The sequence below is a fragment of the Rhipicephalus sanguineus genome, chromosome 9, assembly GCF_013339695.2.
Source record: "Rhipicephalus sanguineus isolate Rsan-2018 chromosome 9, BIME_Rsan_1.4, whole genome shotgun sequence".
NCBI lineage: Eukaryota > Metazoa > Arthropoda > Arachnida > Ixodida > Ixodidae > Rhipicephalus > Rhipicephalus sanguineus.
Window position 1 is genome coordinate 147,868,646 of NC_051184.2, and position 19,660 is coordinate 147,888,305.

Consider the following 19,660-nt stretch of genomic DNA (forward strand, 5'->3'; position numbering starts at 1 on the left):
TTACGGAATGTAGTCCCGGTAACGCTGAGAGGCTTTCCTCTCACGTCGAGGGTATCTAGAAGCCTCGGTTGTTGGAAGTTGGCTGGAAGAGCTGTGCTCCTGTGAAAGGCTTCCAGGTACTTCAGGACCGTCGGGTCCAGGGGCGGGACTGCTAGGCGGACTTGATATGGGTGAAGTGTCACTCAATCTTGGCAGTGGTGGGTCCTGACCAGTCACAGCGAGGTCATCACCATCGGCTGAGTTCCCACAAGTATCACTGTGAGCTTCACCGAGGTCCAGTGGGCTGGCCCGGTTGCGGAGCTGATCGACGTGTCTTCGCCATAAGCTACCGTCGGACAGACGAACTTGGTAAGAAAGGGGTCCGGTGACTGAAGCAATGGACCCGGGGACCCACTTGGTGCCACCTTGATAGATCCGTGCATACACTGCGTCGCCTGGATAGAAATGCCGAACACGTTGAGAACCATCGCTAAAGTAATGCTGAAGGGACGATCCAACCATGTGAAAGTCTGGATGCAGACGGTCAATGGCCGATCGCAGTCGTCTTCCCATCAACAGTTCAGCGGGACTCTTCCCTGTAGTTGTACTGGGTAAAATGTGCTGGCCCAGCAAGAAACGAGACAGCTTGGTGGCCCAGTCTCCCTCCGACAACTTACGTAGGACTTGTTTCGTCTCCTGAACCATCCTCTCTATCTGACCATTCGATGAGGGGTGATAGGGCGCGACTGTAATGTGCCGAATTTGGTTTCTGTTTGCAAACTCGGCGAATTCTTCTGACGTGAACGCAGTTCAGTTGTCCGACACTAACACTTCGGGAATGCCAAAACAAGCAAACATTAACCAAAGTTCTTTAAGAACGGCTCTTGTCGTCATCGATTTCATCAGGGAAACTTCCAGCCACTTGGAATGAGAATCGACGACTAGCAGAAACACCTTTCCCTTGAAGGGACCGGCAAAATCTATGTGCAAACGTGACCAAGGGTTCTTAGTGAACTCCCATGGGTGCACCGGTGCCTTACTGGGAGCTTGCCGAGTTTCTTGGCATACTTGGCAGCCAGCTACCTTGCGCTCTATGTGATTGTCAATGCCCGGCCGCCACACGGTGCTGCGTGCAAGACCTTTCATCCGTACTGCGCCTGGGTGCGTGGTGTGTAGGATGTCTAGGACCTGGGCCTGTGCAGAACTTGGAATCACAACACGAGACCCCCACAGCACACGATTTCGGTAGGTGGACAGGTCGTTCTTCCTGGCCACCAAAGGACGGAATTCCTCGGGCACCTTCGTGGAAGGCCAACCTTGCAAAATCCAGCGATGTACCCGCGACAGAACAGGGTCTGTACGCGTCAATGCTGCGATCTTGGTAGAATCCAGAGGAACTTCCGGCACTGCTTCAAGCAGCAAAATGTCTCCCAACGGTGGCTCGTGCTCATGCCTGACAGGAAGCGGAAGATGACTGAAAACGTCGGCATGTGGCAACTTGGAGCCTGGTACGTACAAAAGTTCGTAGTTGTATGCAGAAAGTTGCACACTCCAGCGCAACATCCGAGGTGACAATACAGCAGGAACCGGCTTGGCTTGGTGCAGGAGGCCTAGCAATGGCTTATGGTCTGTCAAGAGTTGAAACTTCCGACCAAAAATATACTGGTGGAATTTCTTAACTCCAAATAGCAAAGCCAGAGCCTCCCTGTCTATCTGCGCATAGCTGCGCTCTGCTTTTGATAAGGTTCTCGAGGCGAAGGCCACTCGTCTTTCCACACCATCTTCACCCACTTGGCTCAGTACCGCACCCAGCCCGCACGGAGACGCGTCGCAGGCCAGACTTATGGGACGTGTCACATCATAGTGTGCTAAGACGGCTGATGATTCCAGCAGGCTCTTGGCATCTTGGTATGCCTTCGCTTCCGTCTCGGTCCAACTCCATGCTTTGTCCTTGTCCAGGAGGCGGTGAAGTGGTTCCAACACATGTGACGCTCCTTTCAAGAAACGGCCATAAAAATTTAAGGCTCCCAAGAACGACTGCAGCTCCTTCCTGTTCTTCGGTTCCGGAGCTTGCTTGATGGCTTCCACTTTTTCACGCAAAGGACTTACTCCGCCCTTGTTGACACGGTACCCCAGGTACGTCACTTCCTTGTCCCTGAATGCACACTTCTCGGCGTTCAGGCGAAGCCCGTCGTCTTGGATACGCTGCAGCACTTTGCGCAGCCGTTCATCATGCTCAGCAACTGTTCTTCCACCAATTAGGATGTCATCCAGAAAGCACTGAACCCCTTCCAGTCCGTTCAACAGTCCTTCCATATAACGTTGAAAGATGGCTACGGCGACTGCCACACCAAACTGCAATCGCGTCACCTTGAACAGGCCCTTGTGCGTTGTCACGGTCTGCAGCATGGCGGTGTCCTCATCGACACAGAGTTGCTGATAAGCTTGATCCAAGTCCAGCCGAGAAAACACTGCACATCCTCCCAGTCTTGCGAGCAGTTGTTCTGGAGTTGGAAGCGGATATGTCTCCCACTTGACGACTGGGTTGAGTGTTCTCTTGTAGTCCCCGCAAATTCTCATCTTTCCGTTCTTCTTCAGAATCGGCACAATTGGCGTCGCCCAGCGGGAATGCTTAATGGGAACGTAAATGCCTTGCTCCACCAACTGTTCGATGGCTTCCTCCACCTTGGGCAGTAGCGCGAAGGGTACTTGCCGTGGCTTGTGAAACTTGGGCGTGGCTTGCTCATCCACTAAGATCCGCACAGGAAGACCCCTGCTTTTGCCCAGCCCAGGTTTGAACACATCTGGATAGTCCTGCAGCAGATTTTTTACGCTTGTCGCCACCTTGCTCGGGTTGCGTGCAGCTGGTTGGACTTCTCGACTGGAACTTTTGGAAGCTGGAGCTCCGCTGAGCTGGTGCAGTCCCTCCAGTGTTATGCCTAGCGGTCGGAACCAGTCTCTCCCCAGGATGCTGACTCCCGACCCTTTCGTGACGAGCAGGGGTAGTTTGCCCTCTCTACTGTTGTACTTTACAGGAACTTCCACTTCGCCCACGACACAAACAGGCTGTGTGTACGTCCGCACTCCCTTGGAACTTGGTCGGAGCGCCTTCTTCGAGATTCCCAGCTTGCTCAATGTCCTCAAGTTGACAATAGAACAAACGGATCCAGAGTCCACTTCCATCGATACCTGGTGTCCGTTCACAATGACGTTAGCCATAAACGCTGGCAATCCACTAGCAATGTGGTAAAGTCCGTACACTCCTGAGTGACCCAAGTTGCCTGGGCGCTTATTGCCACTCTTTGCCTTGCTTCTTGCCTTTTCCTTTTGACGGCAGGCACGAACAATGTGACCTTTCCGCTTGCAGAAATGACACACTGCAGAGCGAAAGCCACAGCTCGTAGCGTCGTGGTCACCGCTGTAGCGCGAACACCGCCCGGTTCTTGATTCCTTAGAACGCTCTTGTTTACCGCCCGGCTTGTCCGCCTTTGGTGCTTGACCCATCCGATTGTAACTCGGACGCTGCCGGCAACGCTCATCTGATGGTTTCCGTTTGCCTCGTCGCATACTCGGCAGCGACGGCCTTTTCGTACGCCTTTTTGAAATCCAACGCAGTCTCAGCCAGGAGACGCCGTTGCAGCCCTTCGTCACGAACGCCTCAGACTAGACGATCACGGAGCATGTCCTCCAGGGTGACACCGAACTCGCAGTGCTCGGAGAGTCGGCGCAAGTCCACAACAAAATCCGCGATACTTTCACCCGGCTGCTGACAGCGTTTGTGAAACGTGAAACGCTGTACAATCACCGAAGGCGTTGGCGTGAAGTGGTGCGTGAGCTTGGAAACAATGTCCGCAAACGGCGTCTCAGCCGCGTCGCCGGAGAACACTACATGCGAAGGATGGCGTACGTAGCCGGACCACAAACGCTGCACAGCACTGCCCGTTGCTGCTGCTCCTCAACCATACCATTCGCCGTGAAATAGAACTGTAGGCGTTCGAGGTAATGTAGGCCAGGCTGCTGCGTTTGTCAGGAGAAAAACTCTTCTATATTGCCCAGCCGGCCCATGAACACGTTTGGACGCTAGCTTAGCTTCCGAAGCACCCTCGCCCGAAGCGTTGTCCGCTTCGGGCGAGGGTGCTTCGGAAGAAAGATAGCGTCCCAAACTGTCATGGCCGGCTGGGCAATATAGAAGAGTTTCTCCTGACAACGCAGCAGCCTGGCCTACATACCTCAACGCCTACAGTTCTATTTCACGCGAATGGTATGGTTGAGGAGCAGCAGCAACGGGCAGTGCTGTGCAGCGTTTGTGGTCCGGCTACGTACGCCATCCTTCGCATGTAGTGTTCTCCGGCGACGCCGGCTGAGACGCCGTTTGCGGACATTGTTTCCAAGCTCACGCACCACTTCACGCCAACGCCTTCGGTGATTGTACAGCGTTTCACGTTTCACAAACGCTGTCAGCAGCCGGGTGAAAGTATCGCGGATTTTGTGTGGACTTGCGCCGACTCTCCGAGCACTGCGAGTTCGGTGTCACCCTGGAGGACATGCTCCGTGATCGTCTAGTCTGAGGCGTTCGTGACGAAGGGCTGCAACGGCGTCTCCTGGCTGAGACTGCGTTGGATTTCAAAAAGGCGTACGAAAAGGCCGTCGCTGCCGAGTATGCGACGAGGCAAACGGAAACCATCAGATGAGCGTTGCCGGCAGCGTCCGAGTTACATCGGATGGGTCAAGCACCAAAGGCGGACAAGCCGGGCGGTAAACAAGAGCGTTCTAAGGAATCAAGAACGGGCGGTGTTCGCGCTACAGCGGTGACCACGACGCTACGAGCTGTGGCTTTCGCTCTGCAGTGTGTCATTTCTGCAAGCGGAAAGGTCACATTGTTCGTGCCTGCCGTCAAAAGGAAAAGGCAAGAAGCAAGGCAAAGAGTGGCAATAAGCGCCCAGGCAACTTGGGTCACTCAGGAGTGTACGGACTTTACCACATTGCTAGTGGATTGCCAGCGTTTATGGCTAACGTCATTGTGAACGGACACCAGGTATCGATGGAAGTGGACTCTGGATCCGTTTGTTCTATTGTCAACTTGAGGACATTGAGCAAGCTGGGAATCTCGAAGAAGGCGCTCCGACCAAGTTCCAAGGGAGTGCGGACGTACACACAGCCTGTTTGTGTCGTGGGCGAAGTGGAAGTTCCTGTAAAGTACAACAGTAGAGAGGGCAAACTACCCCTGCTCGTCACGAAAGGGTCGGAGTCAGCATCCTGGGGAGAGACTGGTTCCGACCGCTAGGCATAACACTGGAGGGACTGCAGCTCAGCGGAGCTCCAGCTTCCAAAAGTTCCAGTCGAGAAGTCCAACCAGCTGCACGCAACCCGAGCAAGGTGGCGACAAGCGTAAAAAATCTGCTGCAGGACTATCCAGATGTGTTCAAACCTGGGCTGGGCAAAAGCAGGGGTCTTCCTGTGCGGATCTTAGTGGATGAGCAAGCCACGCCCAAGTTTCACAAGCCACGGCAAGTACCCTTCGCGCTACTGCCCAAGGTGGAGGAAGCCATCGAACAGTTGGTGGAGCAAGGCATTTACGTTCCCATTAAGCATTCCCGCTGGGCGACGCCAATTGTGCCGATTCTGAAGAAGAACGGAAAGATGAGAATTTGCGGGGACTACAAGAGAACACTCAACCCAGTCGTCAAGTGGGAGACATATCCGCTTCCAACTCCAGAACAACTGCTCGCAAGACTGGGAGGATGTGCAGTGTTTTCTCGGCTGGACTTGGATCAAGCTTATCAGCAACTCTGTGTCGATGAGGACACCGCCATGCTGCAGACCGTGACAACGCACAAGGGCCTGTTCAAGGTGACGCGATTGCAGTTTGGTGTGGCAGTCGCCGTAGCCATCTTTCAACGTTATATGGAAGGACTGTTGAACGGACTGGAAGGGGTTCAGTGCTTTCTGGATGACATCCTAATTGGTGGAAGAACAGTTGCTGAGCATGATGAACGGCTGCGCAAAGTGCTGCAGCGTATCCAAGACGACGGGCTTCGCCTGAACGCCGAGAAGTGTGCATTCAGGGACAAGGAAGTGACGTACCTGGGGTACCGTGTCAACAAGGGCGGAGTAAGTCCTTTGCGTGAAAAAGTGGAAGCCATCAAGCAAGCTCCGGAACCGAAGAACAGGAAGGAGCTGCAGTCGTTCTTGGGAGCCTTAAATTTTTATGGCCGTTTCTTGAAAGGAGCGTCACATGTGTTGGAACCACTTCACCGCCTCCTGGACAAGGACAAAGCATGGAGTTGGACCGAGACGGAAGCGAAGGCATACCAAGATGCCAAGAGCCTGCTGGAATCATCAGCCGTCTTAGCACACTATGATGTGACACGTCCCATAAGTCTGGCCTGCGACGCGTCTCCGTGCGGGCTGGGTGCGGTACTGAGCCAAGTGGGTGAAGATGGTGTGGAAAGACGAGTGGCCTTCGCCTCGAGAACCTTATCAAAAGCAGAGCGCAGCTATGCGCAGATAGACAGGGAGGCTCTGGCTTTGCTATTGGAGTTAAGAAATTCCACCAGTATATTTTTGGTCGGAAGTTTCAACTCTTGACAGACCATAAGCCATTGCTAGGCCTCCTGCACCAAGCCAAGCCGGTTCCTGCTGTATTGTCACCTCGGATGTTGCGCTGGAGTGTGCAACTTTCTGCATACAACTACGAACTTTTGTACGTACCAGGCTCCAAGTTGCCACATGCCGACGTTTTCAGTCATCTTCCGCTTCCTGTCAGGCATGAGCACGAGCCACCGTTGGGAGACATTTGCTGCTTGAAGCAGTGCCGGAAGTTCCTCTGGATTCTACCAAGATCGCAGCATTGACGCGTACAGACCCTGTTCTGTCGCGGGTACATCGCTGGATTTTGCAAGGTTGGCCTTCCACGAAGGTGCCCGAGGAATTCCGTCCTTTGGTGGCCAGGAAGAACGACCTGTCCACCTACCGAAATCGTGTGCTGTGGGGTCTCGTGTTGTGATTCCAAGTTCTGCACAGGCCCAGGTCCTAGACATCCTACACACCACGCACCCAGGCGCAGTACGGATGAAAGGTCTTGCACGCAGCACCGTGTGGCGGCCGGGCATTGACAATCACATAGAGCGCAAGGTAGCTGGCTGCCAAGTATGCCAAGAAACTCGGCAAGCTCCCAGTAAGGCACCGGTGCACCCATGGGAGTTCACTAAGAACCCTTGGTCACGTTTGCACATAGATTTTGCCGGTCCCTTCAAGGGAAAGGTGTTTCTGCTAGTCGTCGATTCTCATTCCAAGTGGCTGGAAGTTTCCCTGATGAAATCGATGACGACAAGAGCCGTTCTTAAAGAACTTTGGTTAATGTTTGCTTGTTTTGGCATTCCCGAAGTGTTAGTGTCGGACAACTGAACTGCGTTCACGTCAGAAGAATTCGCCGAGTTTGCAAACAGAAACCAAATTCGGCACATTACAGTCGCGCCTATCACCCCTCATCGAATGGTCAGATAGAGAGGATGGTTCAGGAGACGAAACAAGTCCTACGTAAGTTGTCGGAGGGAGACTGGGCCACCAAGCTGTCTCGTTTCTTGCTGGGCCAGCACATTTTACCCAGTACAACTACAGGGAAGAGTCCCGCTGAACTGTTGATGGGAAGACGACTGCGATCGGCCATTGACCGTCTGCATCCAGACTTTCACATGGTTGGATCGTCCCTTCAGCATTACTTTAGCGATGGTTCTCAACGTGTTCGGCATTTCTATCCAGCGACGCAGTGTATGCACGGATCTATCAAGGTGGCACCAAGTGGGTCCCCGGGTCCATTGCTTCAGTCACCGGACCCCTTTCTTACCAAGTTCGTCTGTCCGACGGTAGCTTATGGCGAAGACACGTCGATCAGCTCCGCAACCGGGCCAGCCCACTGGACCTCGGTGAAGCTCACAGTGATACTTGTGGGAACTCAGCCGATGGTGATGACCTCGCTGTGACTGGTCAGGACCCACCACTGCCAAGATTGAGTGACACTTCACCATATCAAGTCCGCCTAGCAGTCCCGCCCCTGGACCCGACGGTCCTGAAGTACCTGGAAGCCTTTCACAGGAGCACAGCTCTTCCAGCCAACTTCCAACAACCGAGGCTTCTAGATACCCTCGACGTGAGAGGAAAGCCTCTCAGCGTTACCGGGACTACATTCCGTAAGGGGGAAGGGATGTTGTGTATTCACCAGTGAATAAGGTCGGCAACCATGAGCGCCCGTGGCGCCGCCTTGGGTGTGGTGTAAACAGTACCTCTGACAGACGATTGATTCCTTCTCTTGTTTGGCAACGCTTTGTACCCAGCTAAGTCAGCTGGTAATAAACTATCGTTATGCATACATAACACAGTGAAATGCCCAAGCCACCTCCCACCTCACCCTCCACCCACCCCACATCGTGAAGAAAAGTGGTGCATTACCTGCAAGCACTGTAGTTTCAGCGACAGAGAGCCTCTGGTGTGAGACATCCATTAAATAAATGGCCGTAGTGCTGCCTCTGAAATTCTGCGAAGACTTGGTTGCCTTTTTCTGTGACATCAAGTGTTGCAAAACAATGCTTGTCTATCTTGCAGCTGCCATGCTGTTTGTTTTGTCGTTGACGCTTTTCTGTTGGAACTTCTGCATACATCCCTGAACGATGACAACAGAGGTAGTGCTTGAAGACGCCGGGTGAATTTTCTTTCTTTCCTGTGGAGGCAACAAAATGACTGCAAGTTTCTCTTTCCATTTTATCCTTCCAGGATAGGAACTCTGAAAATAAAAGGTCATAGAAATATCATGTTATTGTGCCTTCAATTTGATCTTGCACGTTTCTTTGCTAAATGATTACAAGCTTTGTCTGTTAAATGTAGAACACTTGCTGTCCGAGATCAGCAGTTTCGTTTTTTTTAATTGAAATAAAAAATAAACGGAGTTGTTGTCCCCGTGACTTGGCGACGGCTTTCCACTTGATTTACAAATAAAGAATTAAAACAAAATAGCATATTACATATATACAGTCCCAGATAGGTGAGTCCAAAAGTTCTCATTTGGGCAGGACAAGCACGTAGCCGCCACGCTCACTTTTAACATAGTCTGCTCAGTAGTGGTCAAATTTGTCTTTAAAAAAAAAACAACGTTGCAGCACCTTCATTGCTTTGCGATTTATTCTAGATGGTTACGGGCCTAGTATTTTATTCAACGTAAACGTTCCCTGCGAATCTAGCGTATGGAATCCTGTTCTAGTCGCCGTCAGTGTGTGTCGTGTTTCGGACAGTCGAGCAATATGTGATAGATATCCTCATCGTCGTGGCCGCACGAACATGACAATGTTGCACGCTGAAAGTGCTTTGTGTAAGCAGTTCCGAGTCTCGGGCGATGTATGAGAGTGTCGATACACCTTGGGAGAGAGGATCTAATTGGCCCTCAAGATTAGGATCAACAGCATATAGGATCGATTCCTTTGTTTTGTCTGTGAACCAGGTAGACAAGCATAGTTCACGTTTCATTGTTCTTAAAATTCTGTTTACAAAACACTGAGATACAGGAATGAGGCGAGTTTGCGTATGATGAGCGAGCGCTTTCGCCAACTCGGCTACCATTTAATTTCCCTTCCCACGAAACACAAGAAAGCTACAAAACTTCTACTAAACATCTAGAAAGGAAACTCCAAAAGTATATTAGAAGTTTAGTTGAGATGTTATTTAGACGTAAGCAGCTTGAAAACTTCCTGTAGCTGTGCTAACGCCACGTTATTAGAAGTCTAGAAAACTGCTTGCAAGAATTCTAAAAAACTTCTTGCTAGACTTTTTAAAGAGCTTTTTTAGACATTTATTTTTCATGCAAACCAGCTTGTTGAGGAGCTTGCCCTAGTCAATTCGTTGCATCATGCCAGCCTTTTGCAATCCCGTTTTAGCTGTTCACTGTCAAGCGTAATAGGTAAAGGGATGCCTGCACAATATGGCATCAGGTTTATTTCTGGAGCTACTCTAGCGTGCAGAATTGATAATTAAAAAAAGGCAGAAGTTCAGGGGAAGATGGAAGCTTGAAGAGATGACAAATTCTTCGACACGGGTGTCGATGGAGCCATTTCGACAAGCGGACTTGTCAATTCACAGCTTTGAAGAAGACAAGTTTGCTTGTCGAAGCGCCGACTCCAGCGACACACCCTGTCAAAGAATTTTTCATCTCCTTAAGCTTACATCTTCCCCTGAACTTCTGCCTTTTTTGAATTATCAATTCTGCACGCTAGAGTAGCTCCAGAAATAAACCTGATGCCATGCAGGCATCCCTTTACCTATTACGCTTGACAGTGAACAGCTAAAAGTGATTGTAAAACACTGGCATGATACAACGAATTGACTAGCGTGTTGCTGGTGCCAACATTTTGAAACTAACTTGTCTTCCCAAGTTCCAGCCTTGAAGAAAAGTCCGCTTGTCGAAACGGCTCCAGCGACACAGTGTTCAAGAAATTTTATCTCAGCAAAAGTGGTGTCTTCTGGTTAGTCCTGTTATTCATGCATGACATTGCCTTAATTCATTGTGCTCAACATCTAAACATTTTGATGTCAGCCCATTTTTATACTTGTGTTTTATGGAATGCGTTATACCGCGCTTCCAAAAGTAAATGCGAAATGCTAATAAATGTTGCTGGTCATGCATAATCTTTATTGTAGGAATTCCAAACAATATGTTGGTCACTTGACATAAGCTGGAGCAATGGAATTGATGACTTTGTTCAAGAACCTGCACGCAAAAGGCACAGTAAAGTACAAGGTGTCTCAATCAATCAGACATGTATCAGCACAACAAAAATCGGAAGGCTGTCTCTTTTTTCGACTTCGTGCTGCTTATGTGCTGAGAATTTTTACCAAGTGGGTTGAGGTCACGTATGGCACAGAAAATAAGATACTTTGGAAATTTCAATCACAAATACACACAATAAGCACAACAGCAAAATCTAGTTAACAGCTAGTAGAAAACTTGTAACAGCCAAAGGAAAGTGCAGTTGAACAGTTGATATTGCCACAGAATGCGCTTAAATTTAGGTAGGTTTCAGAATCCCGTGTCAGCAAAATCAACGAGTTCCTCCACAACGGTGTGCATCACAATCGTGTCGTGGTTTGGCAATACTCAGAATTTTATTTTCATCCTGCACGCTAATGGCACAATGAAGTCAGCCAAGCATGCGCGTGCAACTGCTTACCCCATGTCTTTCAGAAATTATGACAAAAAGGAACATTTTCGAAGCATATGTTCTGACGCCTTCTGCACATCCTTCTACAGGTCTCACAGCAAAGTTCCTTGAACACGGGCATGAACTGGCGCTCTCATGTATAATTCGTTCAGGTGACGCGCTTTCACATTCATTACCCTCAACACAGATTGTAGCCAGGCAGGCATTATCTACGCTTTCAGCAGTTGAGTTTTGTGCTGAAAGGTTACTTTCATTATTTTGCACCGAGGCGGTCTGGCGAAAAAAGCGGCTCAACTGCAGCATCAAGTCGATAGCTTTCTTTTTTCTTTCCACGGCAGACCCTTCGCGCGGAAAGCTAAAAATGACACGTCTGTTAGGTGTCGGAAGACAATGAGGTCCTGGAGATTTGACACGAAAAAATAGCAGGACGAACATGAGACACATTCCGAAAAGACGGAGAAAGGACATTCAACTTAAAACGCCTGAAACTATACTGCGCAGTTCTTGGCGGCTTCGGTGGAGAGGGAGCGAGGGCGCGCCCTCGCTCCCTCTCCACGAAGGGCGCGAGGGCGAGAGGCGCGCCCTCGCTCCCTATCCACCGAAGCCGCAAGAACTGCGCAGTATAGTTTCAGGCGTTTTAAGTTGAATGTCCTTTCTCCGTCTTTTCGGAATGTGTCTCATGTTCGTCCTGCTATTTTTCGTGTCAATCTCCAGGACCTCATTGTCTTCCAGACACCTAACAGACGTGTCATTTTTAGCTTTCCGCGCGAAAGGGTCTGCCGTGGAAAGAAAAAAGAAAGCTATCGACTTGATGCTGCAGTTGAGCCGCTTTTTCGCCAGACCGCCTCGGTGCAAAATAATGAAAGTAACCTTTCAGCACAAAACTCAACTGCTGAAAGCGTAGATAATGCCTGCCTGGCTACAATCTGTGTTGAGGGTAATGATGTGAAAGCCGTCACCTGACGAATTATACATGAGAGCGCCAGTTCATGCCCGTGTTCAGGAACTTTGCTGTGAGACCTGTAGAAGATGTGCAGAAGCGTCAGAACATATGCTTCGAAAATGTTCCTTTTGTCATAATTTCTGAAGACATGGGTAGCAGTTGCACGCGCATGCTTGGCTGACTTCATTGTGCCATTAGCGTGCAGGATGAAATAAAATTCTGAGTATTGCCAAACCACGACACGATTGTGATGCACCCGTTGTGGAGGAACTCGTTGATTTTGCTGACACGGGATTCTGAAACCTACCTAAATTTAAGCGCATTCTGTGGCATATCAACTGTTCAACTGCACTTTCCTTTGGCTGTTACAAGTTTTCTACTAGCTGTTAACTAGATTTTGCTGTTGTGCTTATTGTGTGTATTTTGATTGAAATTTCCAAAGTATCTATTTTCTGTGCCATACGTGACCTCAACCCACTTGGTAAAAATTCTCAGCACATAGCAGCACGAAGTCGAAAAAAGAGACAGCCTTCCGATTTTTGTTGTGCTGATACATGTCTGATTGATTGAGACACCTTGTACTTTACTGTGCCTTTTGCGTGCAGGTTCTTGAACAAAGTCATCAATTCCATTGCTCAGCTTATGTCAAGTGACCAACATATTGTTTGGAATTCCTACAATAAAGATTATGCATGACCAGCAACATTTATTAGCATTTCGCATTTACTTTTGGAAGCGCGGTATAACGCATTCCATAAAACACAAGTAATAAAAATGGGCTGACATCAAAATGTTTAGATGTGTTGAGCACAATGAATTAAGGCAATGTCATGCATGAATAAACAGGACTACCCAGAAGAACACCACTTTTGCTGGGATAAAATATTCTTGAACACTGTGTCGCTGGAGCCGTTTCGACAAGCGGACTTTTCTTCAAGGCTGGAACTTGGGAAGACAAGTTAGTTTGTCAAAATGTTGGCACCAGCAACACGCTAGTCAATTCGTTGTATCATGCCAGTGTTTTACAATCACTTTTAGCTGTTCACTGTCAAGCGTAATAGGTAAAGGGATGCCTGCATGGCATCAGGTTTATTTCTGGAGCTACTCTAGCGTGCAGAATTGATAATTCAAAAAAGGCAGAAGTTCAGGGGAAGATGTAAGCTTAAGGAGATGAAAAATTCTTTGACAGGGTGTGTCGCTGGAGTCGGCGCTTCGACAAGCAAACTTGTCTTCTTCAAAGCTGTGAATTGACAAGTCCGCTTGTCGAAATGGCTCCATCGACACCCCGTGTCGAAGAATTTGTCATCTCTTCAAGCTTCCATCTTCCCCTGAACTTCTGCCTTTTTTTAATTATCAATTCTGCACGCTAGAGTAGCTCCAGAAATAAACCTGATGCCATATTGTGCAGGCATCCCTTTACCTATTACGCTTGACAGTGAACAGCTAAAACGGGATTGCAAAAGGCTGGCATGATGCAACGAATTGACTAGGGCAAGCTCCTCAACAAGCTGGTTTGCATGAAAAATAAATGTCTAAAAAAGCTCTTTAAAAAGTCTAGCAAGAAGTTTTTTAGAATTCTTGCAAGCAGTTTTCTAGACTTCTAATAACGTGGCGTTAGCACAGCTACAGGAAGTTTTCAAGCTGCTTACGTCTAAATAACATCTCAACTAAACTTCTAATATACTTTTGGAGTTTCCTTTCTAGATGTTTAGTAGAAGTTTTGTAGCTTTTCTTGTGTTTCGTGGGAAGGGAAATTAAATGGTAGCCGAGTTGGCGAAAAGCGCTCGCTCATCATACGCAAACTCGCCTCATTCCTGTATCTCAGTGTTTTGTAAACAGAATTTTAAGAACAATGAAACGTGAACTATGCTTGTCTACCTGGTTCACAGACAAAACAAAGGAATCGATCCTATATGCTGTTGATCCTAATCTTGAGGGCCAATTAGATCCTCATCTCCCAAGGTGTATCGACACTCTCATACATCGCCCGAGACTCGGAACTGCTTACACAAAGCACTTTCAGCGTGCAACATTGTCAGCATGTTCGTGCGGCCACGACGATGAGGATATCTATCACATATTGCTCGACTGTCCGAAACACGACACACACTGACGGCGACTAGAACAGGAATTCCATACGCTAGATTCGCAGGGAACGTTTACGTTGAATAAAATACTAGGCCCGTAACCATCTAGAATAAATCGCAAAGCAATGAAGGTGCTGCAACGTTGTTTTTTTTTTAAAGACAAGGATTTGTGACCACTACTGAGCAGACTATGTTAAAAGTGAGCGTGGCGGCTACGTGCTTGTCCTGCCCAAATGAGAACTTTTGGACTCACCTATCTGGGACTGTATATATGTATATATGCTATTTTGTTTTTAATTCTTTATTTGTAATCAAGTGGAAAGCCGTCGCCAAGTCACGGGGACAACAACTCCGTTTATTTTTTATTTCAATTAAAAAAAACGAAACTGCTGATCTCGGACAGCAAGTGTTCTACATTTAAACAGACAAAGCTTGTAATCATTTAGCAAAGAAACGTGCAAGATCAAATTGAAGGCACAATAACATGATATTTCTATGACCTTTTATTTTCAGAGTTCCTATCCTGGAAGGATAAAATGGAAAGAGAAACTTGCAGTCATTTTGTTGCCTCCACAGGAAAGAAAGAAAATTCACCCGGCGTCTTCAAGCACTACCTCTGTTGTCATCGTTCAGGGATGTATGCAGAAGTTCCAACAGAAAAGCGTCAACGACAAAACAAACAGCATGGCAGCTGCAAGATAGACAAGCATTGTTTTGCAACACTTGATGTCACAGAAAAAGGCAACCAAGTCTTCGCAGAATTTCAGAGGCAGCACTACGGCCATTTATTTAATGGATGTCTCACACCAGAGGCTCTCTGTCGCTGAAACTACAGTGCTTGCAGGTAATGCACCACTTTTCTTCACGATGTGGGGTGGGGTGGAGGGTGAGGTGGGGAGGTGGCTTGGGCATTTCACTGTGTTATGTATGCATAACGATAGTTTATTACCAGCTGACTTAGCTGGGTACAAAGCGTTGCCAAACAAGAGAAGGAATCAATCGTCTGTCAGAGGTACTGTTTACACCACACCCAAGGGCGGCGCCACGGGCGCTCATGGTTGCCGACCTTATTCACTGGTGAATACACAACATCCCTTCCCCCTTACGGAATGTAGTCCCGGTAACGCTGAGAGGCTTTCCTCTCACGTCGAGGGTATCTAGAAGCCTCGGTTGTTGGAAGTTGGCTGGAAGAGCTGTGCTCCTGTGAAAGGCTTCCAGGTACTTCAGGACCGTCGGGTCCAGGGGCGGGACTGCTAGGCGGACTTGATATGGGTGAAGTGTCACTCAATCTTGGCAGTGGTGGGTCCTGACCAGTCACAGCGAGGTCATCACCATCGGCTGAGTTCCCACAAGTATCACTGTGAGCTTCACCGAGGTCCAGTGGGCTGGCCCGGTTGCGGAGCTGATCGACGTGTCTTCGCCATAAGCTACCGTCGGACAGACGAACTTGGTAAGAAAGGGGTCCGGTGACTGAAGCAATGGACCCGGGGACCCACTTGGTGCCACCTTGATAGATCCGTGCATACACTGCGTCGCCTGGATAGAAATGCCGAACACGTTGAGAACCATCGCTAAAGTAATGCTGAAGGGACGATCCAACCATGTGAAAGTCTGGATGCAGACGGTCAATGGCCGATCGCAGTCGTCTTCCCATCAACAGTTCAGCGGGACTCTTCCCTGTAGTTGTACTGGGTAAAATGTGCTGGCCCAGCAAGAAACGAGACAGCTTGGTGGCCCAGTCTCCCTCCGACAACTTACGTAGGACTTGTTTCGTCTCCTGAACCATCCTCTCTATCTGACCATTCGATGAGGGGTGATAGGGCGCGACTGTAATGTGCCGAATTTGGTTTCTGTTTGCAAACTCGGCGAATTCTTCTGACGTGAACGCAGTTCAGTTGTCCGACACTAACACTTCGGGAATGCCAAAACAAGCAAACATTAACCAAAGTTCTTTAAGAACGGCTCTTGTCGTCATCGATTTCATCAGGGAAACTTCCAGCCACTTGGAATGAGAATCGACGACTAGCAGAAACACCTTTCCCTTGAAGGGACCGGCAAAATCTATGTGCAAACGTGACCAAGGGTTCTTAGTGAACTCCCATGGGTGCACCGGTGCCTTACTGGGAGCTTGCCGAGTTTCTTGGCATACTTGGCAGCCAGCTACCTTGCGCTCTATGTGATTGTCAATGCCCGGCCGCCACACGGTGCTGCGTGCAAGACCTTTCATCCGTACTGCGCCTGGGTGCGTGGTGTGTAGGATGTCTAGGACCTGGGCCTGTGCAGAACTTGGAATCACAACACGAGACCCCCACAGCACACGATTTCGGTAGGTGGACAGGTCGTTCTTCCTGGCCACCAAAGGACGGAATTCCTCGGGCACCTTCGTGGAAGGCCAACCTTGCAAAATCCAGCGATGTACCCGCGACAGAACAGGGTCTGTACGCGTCAATGCTGCGATCTTGGTAGAATCCAGAGGAACTTCCGGCACTGCTTCAAGCAGCAAATGTCTCCCAACGGTGGCTCGTGCTCATGCCTGACAGGAAGCGGAAGATGACTGAAAACGTCGGCATGTGGCAACTTGGAGCCTGGTACGTACAAAAGTTCGTAGTTGTATGCAGAAAGTTGCACACTCCAGCGCAACATCCGAGGTGACAATACAGCAGGAACCGGCTTGGCTTGGTGCAGGAGGCCTAGCAATGGCTTATGGTCTGTCAAGAGTTGAAACTTCCGACCAAAAATATACTGGTGGAATTTCTTAACTCCAAATAGCAAAGCCAGAGCCTCCCTGTCTATCTGCGCATAGCTGCGCTCTGCTTTTGATAAGGTTCTCGAGGCGAAGGCCACTCGTCTTTCCACACCATCTTCACCCACTTGGCTCAGTACCGCACCCAGCCCGCACGGAGACGCGTCGCAGGCCAGACTTATGGGACGTGTCACATCATAGTGTGCTAAGACGGCTGATGATTCCAGCAGGCTCTTGGCATCTTGGTATGCCTTCGCTTCCGTCTCGGTCCAACTCCATGCTTTGTCCTTGTCCAGGAGGCGGTGAAGTGGTTCCAACACATGTGACGCTCCTTTCAAGAAACGGCCATAAAAATTTAAGGCTCCCAAGAACGACTGCAGCTCCTTCCTGTTCTTCGGTTCCGGAGCTTGCTTGATGGCTTCCACTTTTTCACGCAAAGGACTTACTCCGCCCTTGTTGACACGGTACCCCAGGTACGTCACTTCCTTGTCCCTGAATGCACACTTCTCGGCGTTCAGGCGAAGCCCGTCGTCTTGGATACGCTGCAGCACTTTGCGCAGCCGTTCATCATGCTCAGCAACTGTTCTTCCACCAATTAGGATGTCATCCAGAAAGCACTGAACCCCTTCCAGTCCGTTCAACAGTCCTTCCATATAACGTTGAAAGATGGCTACGGCGACTGCCACACCAAACTGCAATCGCGTCACCTTGAACAGGCCCTTGTGCGTTGTCACGGTCTGCAGCATGGCGGTGTCCTCATCGACACAGAGTTGCTGATAAGCTTGATCCAAGTCCAGCCGAGAAAACACTGCACATCCTCCCAGTCTTGCGAGCAGTTGTTCTGGAGTTGGAAGCGGATATGTCTCCCACTTGACGACTGGGTTGAGTGTTCTCTTGTAGTCCCCGCAAATTCTCATCTTTCCGTTCTTCTTCAGAATCGGCACAATTGGCGTCGCCCAGCGGGAATGCTTAATGGGAACGTAAATGCCTTGCTCCACCAACTGTTCGATGGCTTCCTCCACCTTGGGCAGTAGCGCGAAGGGTACTTGCCGTGGCTTGTGAAACTTGGGCGTGGCTTGCTCATCCACTAAGATCCGCACAGGAAGACCCCTGCTTTTGCCCAGCCCAGGTTTGAACACATCTGGATAGTCCTGCAGCAGATTTTTTACGCTTGTCGCCACCTTGCTCGGGTTGCGTGCAGCTGGTTGGACTTCTCGACTGGAACTTTTGGAAGCTGGAGCTCCGCTGAGCTGGTGCAGTCCCTCCAGTGTTATGCCTAGCGGTCGGAACCAGTCTCTCCCCAGGATGCTGACTCCCGACCCTTTCGTGACGAGCAGGGGTAGTTTGCCCTCTCTACTGTTGTACTTTACAGGAACTTCCACTTCGCCCACGACACAAACAGGCTGTGTGTACGTCCGCACTCCCTTGGAACTTGGTCGGAGCGCCTTCTTCGAGATTCCCAGCTTGCTCAATGTCCTCAAGTTGACAATAGAACAAACGGATCCAGAGTCCACTTCCATCGATACCTGGTGTCCGTTCACAATGACGTTAGCCATAAACGCTGGCAATCCACTAGCAATGTGGTAAAGTCCGTACACTCCTGAGTGACCCAAGTTGCCTGGGCGCTTATTGCCACTCTTTGCCTTGCTTCTTGCCTTTTCCTTTTGACGGCAGGCACGAACAATGTGACCTTTCCGCTTGCAGAAATGACACACTGCAGAGCGAAAGCCACAGCTCGTAGCGTCGTGGTCACCGCTGTAGCGCGAACACCGCCCGGTTCTTGATTCCTTAGAACGCTCTTGTTTACCGCCCGGCTTGTCCGCCTTTGGTGCTTGACCCATCCGATGTAACTCGGACGCTGCCGGCAACGCTCATCTGATGGTTTCCGTTTGCCTCGTCGCATACTCGGCAGCGACGGCCTTTTCGTACGCCTTTTTGAAATCCAACGCAGTCTCAGCCAGGAGACGCCGTTGCAGCCCTTCGTCACGAACGCCTCAGACTAGACGATCACGGAGCATGTCCTCCAGGGTGACACCGAACTCGCAGTGCTCGGAGAGTCGGCGCAAGTCCACAACAAAATCCGCGATACTTTCACCCGGCTGCTGACAGCGTTTGTGAAACGTGAAACGCTGTACAATCACCGAAGGCGTTGGCGTGAAGTGGTGCGTGAGCTTGGAAACAATGTCCGCAAACGGCGTCTCAGCCGGCGTCGCCGGAGAACACTACATGCGAAGGATGGCGTACGTAGCCGGACCACAAACGCTGCACAGCACTGCCCGTTGCTGCTGCTCCTCAACCATACCATTCGCCGTGAAATAGAACTGTAGGCGTTCGAGGTATGTAGGCCAGGCTGCTGCGTTGTCAGGAGAAAACTCTTCTATATTGCCCAGCCGGCCCATGAACACGTTTGGGACGCTAGGCTTAGCTTCCGAAGCACCCTCGCCCGAAGCGTTGTCCGCTTCGGGCGAGGGTGCTTCGGGCGAGGGAGCACGACCGTGCTGTTACCTTTGTCGGCCGGTAGGACTACGGTAACAGCACGGTCGTCATGGATCGCGCTGACTATGAGAAGAGGGCAGGAGAACTTCTGAACGGGGAGGCTTACTCCAAGATCAAGAAAAATCCGACTCCTCAAACCCAAACCAATCTGAACAGACTTTTATCGCAAATCTTCACCAATCATCCCGATTTCAAAAACCTCTACCTG

General features: G+C 49.9%; 1 protein-coding gene and 2 pseudogenes across 1 annotated transcript; 1 reads left to right on the forward strand and 2 right to left on the reverse strand.

Moving 5' to 3' along the window:
• On the reverse strand, positions 1-3,162 carry LOC119405907 (uncharacterized protein K02A2.6-like; annotated as a pseudogene).
• Positions 3,163-5,020: 1,858 nt separating this feature from the next.
• Positions 5,021-6,985, forward strand: LOC119405908 (uncharacterized protein K02A2.6-like). The gene is made up of 3 exons (XM_037672732.1): positions 5,021-5,127; positions 5,220-6,408; positions 6,899-6,985. Exons 1-3 carry the CDS (start codon positions 5,021-5,023, stop codon positions 6,983-6,985), a joined length of 1,383 nt encoding a protein of 460 aa, XP_037528660.1.
• Positions 6,986-15,315: 8,330 nt separating this feature from the next.
• LOC119405909 (uncharacterized protein K02A2.6-like) lies at positions 15,316-18,476 on the reverse strand (annotated as a pseudogene).
• Positions 18,477-19,660: the final 1,184 nt, after the last annotated feature.